Consider the following 11,525-nt stretch of genomic DNA (forward strand, 5'->3'; position numbering starts at 1 on the left):
GGAATGGGCAGAGCAATTCTCAGCAAGCCACCACATCTCCAGTTTGAGTTAGCAGGGTACCCATCTCAGGCTAATCACAGACCTTGTTTAGTAATAAAATATATGCCTGGGGACATGGCAGAGAAATAGGGCATCTGTGGCATTACAAATATGTGAGGTGTCTCCTACCAGAATATACCTGTACATACAGATATATTCTCTTCTGTGTTGAAGAGAGCTGATTCTACCCTTACTTGATCCAATTAGACCATTATTAACTTCTGGTTGTCTTCATTTCAGCCTACACTAGCAATGAAATTAGGAAGAGTCTCAGAAATCTTCCTCCACCAAACCTCACAATAAAAGAATCCTTATTCTGTTTCAGCCCTTGGACTGGGCTCTTTTGGATGCATCACTACATAAGTCATGACTGAAAAAGTCTGGCAGAGAAAGAAAAATATCTCCAAGTACTGTTCAATTCAGATCTCAGGAGCTTGTTTGGGCTTTTAACTTTTCCATTAATAAAAACAAAATCATTTTGCCCCTAGAGCAATTCTGTAGCTTAGTACTGCAGGATACCTTCAAGTCCCTGAAGACCTTTTCTCTGGAAACTCCAGACAGGACAACTATTTTTTTTTCTCTCAAACACTTACATGACATATCAAAAACAGCTCTGTGGTTTTTACTGGGTTTCCTTATTTTAAAAAAGATCAAGGTGAAACTGAAACATACCTTTTTCTTCCTCTGGAAGAAGAGTGAAATAAGTAGCCAAAAACTTCTGTAACTTCATTCCCAAAGGAGGACAGTCTCCTATTGATTGACCTGGTATCCTGTTGGGTTTTAAAACATTAGGTACACAACTGGCATGTTAACAGCTTTAGGATTAGACGTAACCGATTTAATCTAAAATGTAACCAATTCAGAATATTTAGAATTGCCCCAAAACAAAAACAAAGTGTCATTCTGTGACACTCCGTCAGACCAACAGAGACAGTCTATGTCTCAGCAGAAGCCTCAGGATCCTGGCTATTAAGGATTAGCATCAGTCAAGAGATTCTGTAGCTTTCTCTCAGATTGATATTAACTGTAACAACTTTGTATATTCTTGGTATACTCAAACATACACCCTCCTCTACACCTGCCAACATGTTCCACCAGAAATACAGACGCTAAGAGAGAAGATTAGAATTATAAAGTGTTGATTTGACACAGATCTAACACACTGAAACACGTGGCATTTGCTTCACCTCATGAATTCCCACCCATGTATGTCCAGGGAAAGATACTGCAGACTGAGATGAGAAATGCATAACTGCTGCAAGTGCCTGCAGAGGTCACATTTGTCCTGCCATATTTAGATAAAACAACCTATTGTGACTACACTTCATCCATAATCTCCTCACTCAAACTATCACCAGTGACAGTCAGTTTTAGCTCCCCAAAAACGAACACATCAATCCAGTGAACTCTTAGTTTCATGGACTTTCCCCAGCAGCTCAAGACTGTGACCATCAATTCAACCAAGGGGCTTTGAAAATTGCAATCAAGTCTTGTCTCTGGATCCATACTTCATTGTTCATACCCACCCATCTCTCCTGAAAAACTCTCTCTCTGTTAGAAAGTTCAGAAGCATGATTTTGTATTAATGTGTTTTCCTTTAGTTAAGATTTTACCCACACACTTAAACCAGTGTAATTAGAACACTTTTGCACAATCCAGAAATTAAATAAATAAATGATTGATTAAACCAGTGGTTTACCTGCTGTAGAGGGAACTTTCTGAGAGGGCATCCATTAGTGGTCCAATAACAAACTGCAAAAGAAAACAAGAACAATGGTGAAATGTACATTTCCAAGGCACTGTTACATAGAAGCTAACTAGATTCATTTCACCAGACTTTAAAGGACAGAGCCAGAAATTACAGAATAGTCCTGTTAGTGGTAAATAGCAGAAGCACAAAGAGGAAGAAACTAAAGAGAAGGGGGACCGGGAGAGCAAAGAAGAAAAGAGATTTTTCCACTAAATACACTTCACAGAGTATTGCAAAAGATGCAGGCAAATAAGAAATCCTGCTGGGAAACAGATAGAGAAAATAGATTTAGACATCAAATAGAAGAATGACAAAGAGTCAAAACAATTAAAAAGATTTAGGGTGCATATTCAGGTTGACTTTATTTCAAGTTACTCTCAAGATGCTGACTTAATTTGTATAAATCAGGGATGTTAACAGAGCTCTGAGGGGAATGCTCCTATGAAGTTTAGATAGTATAATGTACATCATTCCTTACTACAGTGTAGGCTGCTTGGAGAGTCAATACACACGTAAGAGTAATAAACAAAACTTTTAAGCTTTAGTATTTCTTCCCACATAAAGAATATTTTAAAGTGTGGGGATTTTATGTTTTATGGATACAATAATACACTGATTATACTATAGAGACAGAATTTATGCAATTCCAACTACTGAAGCAATTAGTGTTAAGATCTGTTACGAATTAGAACATCTGTTTGTTGTGGCAAGTAGCAGTAACAGCCTTACCTCTGAGAAACCAAGCGAATTTGGAAGATGCTTTGTTTCATAAAGCTCCAGAAAATGAAGAATTCCTTCCTTGGTCAATGTTTTATTCTCACTCTCAAACATCCGTCTGTAAATGCACACATGCCACGATGGGTGAAACAGCCAACGGCCTGTTTAACAAATAAGAAATCTTCTAAACTGACACGGAAATGACAGTGACACACTAATACATAACATGCTGACATTCTAGACAATGTTCTAGTCTATTCACAGGACATTTCAAAAATGTGACTATATTATTAGTTTCATAAAAATACCCTGCTAAATCTAATTTAAAAATTATCAGTTTTCCAAAGTTACTCTCTAGTTTATTAATTACAAATCAGAATTACTAAAAAGTGCCACATCCTTCTTCCTGCAACTCTATTTATACAAATGTATTTACCTGCAAAAGTTTCACATTAATAGCCTCACCACTTCACAAATCTTTAACAACTTGCACTACCTAATTACATGTGTTCATGTGCCCTAGACCCACTGTCCCAGTACTCATTTTATTTATCCTCTCTCTACTTCTAACAAATTGTGTTGGGGTTTTTTCCCCTTTTTACAAAGTTGTGCTGGTGAACTGTCCTCTACAACCCCAAAAATCTCAGGCTTTATTTTCACATTATCTTAAGTCAAGCAAAATACAGTGGGAAATGACAATTTTTTTGGATTTGCTGACAGAAAAAATCATATTACAAGACAATACAGTAAGCAATAAGTATACATGCTAGGATTTCTTCTCAGAGCAGAGTGGCCACTGCCTATGCATGTTTGCAGAACAACCTATGCATAGAGCAAACTCACAAAAACTGGAACAGCCATCCAGAAAACACCTAACTTGAGAAACAAAACATTGAAAAAGGCTGCTACTAAAACAGAAGAAAACAGAGAAGTGTAACTTAATTGATTAATATTTAAGAGATTATGTAGAAAGAGTTCCATCTTACCTTTATCCCCTGATATGGCAAGCTCGTATAAACTGTTTAGTTTTGGTAATACTGGCTTTATGACGTGGATCTGAAATGCAAATCAGGTATAAATAGTTTATATCTCAAACCCAGAAGCTATCAGTTACTCAGACGAGAATTCACTATCAATAGCATTAATACAGCAAATGACAACAGAAGTACATTTAAATAAACTTGCAAAGCCTGTGGTACGCAACACTCAGTTGAAAAAAACCTGATACTTCAATCAGCTACCGTGTTTTAAGAAAAGTACTTACTGATAAGCATTCTATTCCCCAAAAATTAGAACAGCACAAATATCTAAAATCAGGCATTTAAATTAACAGTATCTCAGTTACAGGACAATCATGTGCAAATAACATAAAATAACTACAGGGAGGTGGGCACACTACTAATAGTTAACACCACAATACCACACAATTATGGAAGCCTCAAGTCAACAGGAATCTTTCTGCCGAGTATGCTGGACCCACAAAACTGTTTTAATCCAAGGCCCCAGGTACTTTACCATACAGACATAGTCCCCTATGCCCGAGAGAGGCTATTATGTGCAATAACTGCGTTTTTCACTAAGCTCATTATCCTGGCCTTGCAATTACCTGCACTCCACGTTTCTGTCACTGCATTAACCAGATGTATTCCCATCATGGAGAAGAGTTCTGAATTTTTTCCCAATGAATGACACACGCTGTGTTTAAAATATTTAAGAGTTGAAACAAAAGTACTCCAGTTACTGCTGACTTAAATACCCTCAATCAATAAAACTGGACATACTCTGCCCTACAAAACCGTTCACATAAGCCACAAGTGAGGCAGGACGTCTGTCTCGGACGGGCACAGATTTTACGGCGCTCCTACCTGGTTTCCTTCCAAAGTTTCCATTATCAAAATGTAAGTCTCCCAAAACTGTAGGAGTTGCTCGGTCTTCTCAGCAGACCACCAAAACAGACTCGGTTCTAAGGAAAACAGACAAGAACACGCGTTTCTCGGGGCCCCTCAGGCCAGGCCGCGCCACCCGTCCCGCCGCCCGCCCGGCCGTACCGTGTCCGCCGTCCTGAGGGCAGCGCAGCTCGGCCCGCTGGCCGACGCTCAGGTCCAGCGCTCGCTTCAGCAGGTAGCGGGCCCGCTTGCGGCACAGCCCGTCCCGCTCCGTCAGGCCCTCCTGCACCAGCCGCCAGAACCGCGGGCACAGCCGCGCGTCCAGCCCCGACCCCGCCGGGCCCCGCGGCAGCAGCGCGTCCGCCAAGGCGCTCAGCGCCAGCAGCGCCCGCCCGGCCCGCGGCGCCCCGCCCGCGCCCAGCAGCCCCTCCCAGACGCGGGGCAGCGCCGCGCCGTTCGCGCCCAGCGCCGGCAGCAGCCGCCCGGCCACCAGCGCCGCCGCCGCCTCGCCCTCGCCCTCCTCCCGCACCAGCGCCAGCGCCGCCGCCGCGCACCGCGACAGCAGCTCCGGCTCCTCCAGCCGCGGCACCGCCGCCGCCAGCGCCTCCACCGCCGCCTCCTCCGCGCCCGCCCCGCCGCCCGCCGCCAGCTCGGCCAGCGCGTCGCGGGCGAGGCGCGCAGCCAGCGGCGGCCCGCAGAGCTGCACGCAGTGCCGCAGCGCGCCCCGCACCGCCCGCGCCCGCTCCGCGCTCCCCGCCGCGCCCTCCCCGCCCCGCAGCAGCGGCCGGCACCGCTCCAGCGCCACCTCCCAGGCCGCCCGCCGCAGCGCCTCCGCCTCGCCCGCCGCCGCCGCCGGCACGGCCGCCGCCAGGCGCTGCAGCAGCAGGCGCAGCGCCTCCGCCCGCTCGGCGGAGAGCGGCGCGCTGAGCGCCCGCAGCAGCGCGGCGCGGTCCCCGCAGCGGGACAGCAGCGTGTCCGCCAGCACCACCTCCATGGCGCGGGGGGAGGCGGAGGAGGAGGAGCGGCGGCTGCGCAGGCGGGGGCGGGCGGGGCCCACGAGGGGCGGCGGGAGGCGAAAACACGGCGTGATTGACTGGTTTGTGTGAGCGTTTAACATGTTCTTTCTTCATCTTTAGGTCATAGCCCGCCTGCCTGCCTGAGTGTTGCCCGCCGTGGTGGCTGCTAAGCGCAACCTGGCCCAGCACGGGTGGCCTAAGGGAGATACCTCAGGTGCGAGCCTCTCACTCGAGGGAGCACAGTTCCATCCTTGTGGGCCGTAAAAACTCTCTCTACTCTTCATGCGCACTGCAACGCAAGATCCGGCAACAGTAATGCACGGAATGCCCGGTTTTCTCATCTGTCCTATTTGTTCTAACCATTTATGCCAAAAGAAGTTGCTGAAACCGGTCACTGTTGTCATCGCAGCGTAGCAGAGGTTTGTCTGAATGCCTTTGTGTCTGCCTCAGGTCAGAGGCATTCCTGGATGCTGGCTCCGTGCTGTTGGCTTGTTGGGATGGTCCAGGCCACCAGCACTGAAGCCAGAGAACAACTCCTGTGCAGCCAAAGCCTAACACAGAAAATCAAGCTGTCTTCCAGTCAGTATGAATTCACCAGGTGAGATTACAATTCCCATGAAAAAACACTAGAAATTTAGAGATCTGCTCGTCAAAAGTGATGGCGAATTACTCTCCTAGAAGATGTGGTCATAGAAAAAGGCAAACCTGGAGCCTTCTGTTCCTGTGAAAGCAATGGATAGCAAATTCCTGGCACAGCTCAACGTGGTTTCTAATGGGTGTAGGCATTACTTTGGCCAAGTTGTAGTTGCTTAGAGTCTAATGAACAAGAAAGGCTTACTGCAGGTTTTCCAAGTGAGGTTCCGCTTAATCACTCCTCTCCAAATCACATGAGTTTCTCCTTTTCCTGGCTATCCATTTTCTCCAAACGTTTTTGAATTTTTTTTTATCTTTGAGAGCTTACTGATTGGAAAGTCACTGAATTTTCTTAGTAGAATTGAGCCTGTACTCTGACTATATCCGCAAAATATATTCTGGAAAAAGAAGGTGGAAATTAATTATTAGCATCTAGCTAACATGGTTTCCGTGTGCCTTAACACTCTGCCTGTGTTCTGTTACACATAAATTACAGAATCTAGTAAAAGCTCAAGAAAACAGTACAAATTATACATTTTACTCAAATGTAAAGTAAAACTTAGTACTTTGTTTCACACACACAGAAACATGTTTCATAGGAGGAATTATTACAATGTACTTCGGGAAATAGTATACTTACAGTTTAAATCTCTTACATGCCATAATATATTTTGGTTTTCTATTTGCTTTTTAGTATTTTTTTTTCATTTCCACTCACAGCATGCAGTCTGATGAATTGTGGAAATTTCTTTTATCAGGCTTGAAACAGTGTCAAGCTGTTCTTATTAAAGGATCCTTCCTATAATAATAGGAATAGGATCTTCCTATACAAGATCCCTTCTTCTTACAGTTTTACTCTTCCCATCCTGGCATCTGTAACTAAATGAAGAGTTAATAATCTGCACAACTAGTAATCAAAAGAGAATCAAATATACTATGTGTTGTGCAGTTTCTTCATTTTTGTCTGAATTCTGCTCTGCCTTTAGTTTTTTCAAAGGGGAGTGCCAAACCTCAAATCTTATTACACCAATTTAAACAACAGCATTTAAATTTTAACTGGTCCACTGTAGATTGCCCTATCAGACAAGAAGGGAGGTCTGGCTTGGGGACCTTCTGAATGGGACATTATGACAACAAAACAAAACAAAACAACCGAACAAAAACAAGCCAGAAAGGTGGATATGGTGTTAAGAGAGAGAAAACGAGCAAACATTTTGTAATTTTCATGTGTCAAGAACCACACCATTCACATCCTCTTAACCACTTAACCATAGTTGTTAAGTGTTCTCATGCTAGCACCCTAAATTTGTGCTTTCCATCTCTACAGTCCCAAAACATATCCCTTCTTCACCCAAGACCATGTCCTGGTCTGTTTTCTCCACTTTCCAAGCTTATCCCAACCACTTCCTGCCTTCTTCCTAAGCCAGCCCTGCTCTCAGGCCCCCTCCAAACTAATGGCCAGTCTGCACATGTCCCCTTCACGGACCACTTCTATCTAAAAGGGCCACAAAATACTTCTCAGCTCCTTGTAGCTCCAGGTGTAGAGCTTACTTCACACTCTGCTCCCTTAACCAGGCTCTCTCTATGTCATTTAATACTATTACTGAGCCAATGAGAGGCAGGACAAAGATGAGAAACATACTGTTGTTGATTTTTATCTGAACTTTGTAACAGCACCTTTACTGATGATGTGGGTTTCCTGCGCATAAAAACAAGTTGACCAAATTTGGGCTGATTTTACAATTTAAATGCTTTACAGTAGTAGTTTATTTGTTTTCATCAGAACCCATAATTCTACACCAATTTAGTAATACAGGAGGACTGAAGTTCCTTCCTTGGACTCATAGTTAAAAAATCAGTGCCTTTAGTTACCTGCATATTCTTTTGGACAAATGTATACATGTTCTTATGTAAATGCTTTCCCCTGTGATCACACAAACATGCAGTTCTGTACTAGGAAAAAATTCTGAATGATCATTCTAGTGGTTGGTTAGATTAGAAAAGGGTTATGGACAAAACTACAGTACAAACTACAGAAAATTATAAGTCTTGGAAATCCCTACTTACAGTTTTGGAAGGATGTGTTATGCTGTTGCCACAAAGCCACTACTAAGGTGCTGAGGCACCACAGATTATTAGAACCCAGGCCAGGTTTATATCTTTAAAAACTTAAGTTTCAATGATGGTGTTAGATCACACAACATACATTTACCTGCACGTTTACAGGTAATTCTGCACAGTTCATAAAGAAGAAGGCTCAGCAAACCCTGCTCCATGACTTTTTTTTCCTTACAGGAGTCTGTAGGAGTGTGCTTGCACAGTGTAAGGTCTCTAGGGGGACCAGGTACATAATACAGCCTTTTCTTCCCTCTCCCACTGCATGCAGGAGAAGGAAATGGGAAATTTCTGAAAGTTATGCAGAAAATTTCCCACCAGATCTCTCCCACACATAATGAAATTAAAAGCCCAGATGTGCTCCATGCAGTAAACCTCAGCAGTTATTATGGTTACGTATATTCATGTTCTCTTCTAGATTTCTTCAGTGCTGTTGTGCAAAAATCCAGCAGCACACATAGTTTTTATATGACTCTCTAGGACAGCACCTCCCCTCTCTGCCAGAGGAAAAGGAAAAATAAATTTACAGGATGTAAGACAGGGAAAGAAGAAAATTGCCTAATTTTTGTCTGTTGGCCCTAAAGTCCTTGAACCCTCTTGCTAAGAGAGATAGAGGCAGAAGTTTTCTAACTGAAAGAGAAAATGGTTGATATGCAGCCAGGAAAGCTGGTCACAGCAATTTCCACAAGGTGGTTGTGCTGTTATCTCCTGATCCTCCAGTGCTTGTTTCATTTGCCTCCCCACCCCCACAAATGATCCTTCCAGCTCTTTCACATCACAACGCCGACATGTATTAATCTTCATCATTTTAAAATGAGATTCGGCTTGTCTTTGCAGCTAGTGCCTTCAGCCCTCCCCTTCACCTTCTCTCCCTCCTCCTTTTCATTTCTGAACTTACTACCCACATACAGTGGGCTTGGAGTTTGTCCTCTGTGCCATGATTCATATATCCCAATTTGTCTATCCTGTCTACTGTTAATTACAGTATATCAGCTATGGCTGCTCACAAGCTACCTGTTGAGTTACTAGCTCCACATTTCTATCCCCAAACTTCTTTATGAAAGATGAATAAACCTTTTATATTGCAAAGTCTATCTGCAGAATTTCCTCAAAACAGGCACATTCCTATCTATTCCTATACTTAAAAATTACTGTCTGGTATCACCCTGAAACTAGAGCCTTCTGATTGTTTGGAACATTGTTTATTTTCCTTTTTGATTGTTTAGAATATTGTTCATTTTCTTTGTTTGTTTTACTTTTTTCTTTTCATTTTTTAAAGGAGAAAGGGTGAGATGTCGCCCTGAAAACTAAAGCCTTCTGATGAAGTTTCCATAGTTTTAGTTACTTTCCCATGAAAGTCCTGTAAACATAAGTTGTTTATCACATTCCTTCTATGAAATGTCTTTTGATGGACATTTTGCATGACCAGTGTGCTTGGGAAGGTGGTAACTTAATTATCCAATCACTGGTCATGGTTGAGAATTTATAAATACTGGAGTCAGGGAATAAAGTTGCTGTTTTCCTGTTCTAACACTGAGAAGCATTCGTGTGAATCATTTTGTGTCCTTTAACCACAGTCTGGTCTGTTGGTGTATCACATCCATATCCCCTTTCCTGGCTTAACAAAAGCAATCTTACCCTAATTAGATCTTGCAGTTGTGAAGATGTGTTTCTTAACCTGCTGTTTTGACCTTGCCACCTCTCCCCTTAAGTCCCTCTGCTGCTTCCCTCTTCTGTGCTACATCAAACACATGCTATTTCTTTTCCCTTTCCGTTTCCAGACCCATTAGTCTGTCCTTCCTCATCCTCTTATCTAATACCAAGACACTGACTTCCCACTGACCTACCCATGCTGCCAGTCTGAGTTGTCCATATATTAGTTTTTCAGGACTTAATGTTTATCTTGTGCTAAATCCCACCTCATTTTCCTGTTATACCCCAAACAACCCTTTGATGTCACAGTGACACAAATTTTAGGCAGCAAGCATGTGTTCTGTGACCTTCTGTGATCTGTGGCCTTCTATGTGGACTGATAAGCTGATCCCCTCTCTGTGTGCATCTTGTCATCTATTGGCACTGGATATTTTCCCTGGTGACAATTAGTACAGTACTGTTGGTAGAGAGTAAGGGTAACACTAATTGTGATAAATAAATAAATGAACAAACCCAGAAACCGTCAGTGTTCCAAGCTGCAGGGAAGGAGCCTAATGTTTGCAACTGTACTTTTATGAGGAGAGGAATAAAAGACAACGTAAATGCATCTCACAGAGAGAAGTGCTATGAGAACTCCTTGTTGCCTTTCATACACACATACTACTCCACATACATTCAGAGTTTTCAGACATTGAAACTCATGAAGAGTTAGTTCAGATCCAGCCATAGCTCCAGATATTTTTCAATGAGACCTATGTCAGAAGTGCTCATAGACACAAAAGTGAAGCCTTCATGATCTCTGCAGAACAGAAGATGGTGCTGTTGTCACTGACATGTGCTTCTCAGGTTTTTTTCTGGTGAAAGAAGAGCAAGGGATAGCAAAGAAAAGGAGAGGAGAGAAACTAAAATAAAAGGTACAGCAAGAAAAGTAACTGACATTTCTTGGATTTTTTTTCACTGGAGAAGTTTAGAAACTCAAAGGGAAGAAGGATAAACCCAGAGCAAACCAAAAGGACTATGTAAAAGAGCAATTAGGAGGAGCAGAGAGGGCAGCACAGATTGATCATATACTGGATACACTCTTCCTCATTTCTCTGAAGATACTGTAACCACACTTAGGAAGGTGCTGAATACCATCAGTTCCCCAGTGACTTCATAAGGAGCTATTATTGACTGTCAGCACCTGGGATCATCAGGGTCAGCGTGTCTCAAGCCAGGTGTTTGAAACCAAGACATCAAAAAACAGTGGGAATTTTAAAAATAGCATTAAGTAATGGAGTGGAGAAGAAGAAAGAGCAGTATCAGGCAGGCAGTGAGGAGCTGGGGCTGCAGCACAGACCCTCTTGCACTGAATCACGGACTGCAGGCTTGCAGCATTATCAGGGCTGTGCTACATGGCTTCCTTTCTTTATCTGCATGGGAAAAAAACAGCACAGGAAAGAAACAGCAAGGTATCTTAAGGACACTGCTGTTAGTGTTGTGCTGTGAGATTGTGCACATCTGTGTAAGAGATTCCAGTGTGAAATTCTTCTTTGACTAAGCAGGACAGCTACCAGATTCACCAGAAACACTTAAATATTCCTGGGCTTCTTAGGATGTTTACTTTAAAAATAAAGCTAGAGTTCTACTGTTGTAATGCTGTAAACATCCTGTGTTCAGAAGCAGCATTTAAAGGCAGCTGATGAAAAGCAGTTGTGTCCAATTAAACATTCCTAA

General features: G+C 43.0%; 1 protein-coding gene across 1 annotated transcript in view; it reads right to left on the minus strand.

Moving 5' to 3' along the window:
• Window positions 1-5,386, minus strand: part of TARBP1 (TAR (HIV-1) RNA binding protein 1) — a 32,266-nt gene extending 26,880 nt beyond the window's left edge. Inside the window, exons 1-6 of the mRNA XM_015621113.1 lie at window positions 4,555-5,386; window positions 4,372-4,469; window positions 3,493-3,562; window positions 2,519-2,667; window positions 1,739-1,791; window positions 712-809 (exon numbers count right to left, since the gene is read on the minus strand). Coding sequence (XP_015476599.1) covers window positions 712-809; window positions 1,739-1,791; window positions 2,519-2,667; window positions 3,493-3,562; window positions 4,372-4,469; window positions 4,555-5,386 — 1,300 coding nt within the window. The remainder of the gene's footprint in view (window positions 1-711; window positions 810-1,738; window positions 1,792-2,518; window positions 2,668-3,492; window positions 3,563-4,371; window positions 4,470-4,554) is intronic.
• Window positions 5,387-11,525: the final 6,139 nt, after the last annotated feature.

Source organism: Parus major, chromosome 3 (genome assembly GCF_001522545.3).
Source record: "Parus major isolate Abel chromosome 3, Parus_major1.1, whole genome shotgun sequence".
In the NCBI taxonomy this organism is placed as follows: domain Eukaryota; kingdom Metazoa; phylum Chordata; class Aves; order Passeriformes; family Paridae; genus Parus; species Parus major.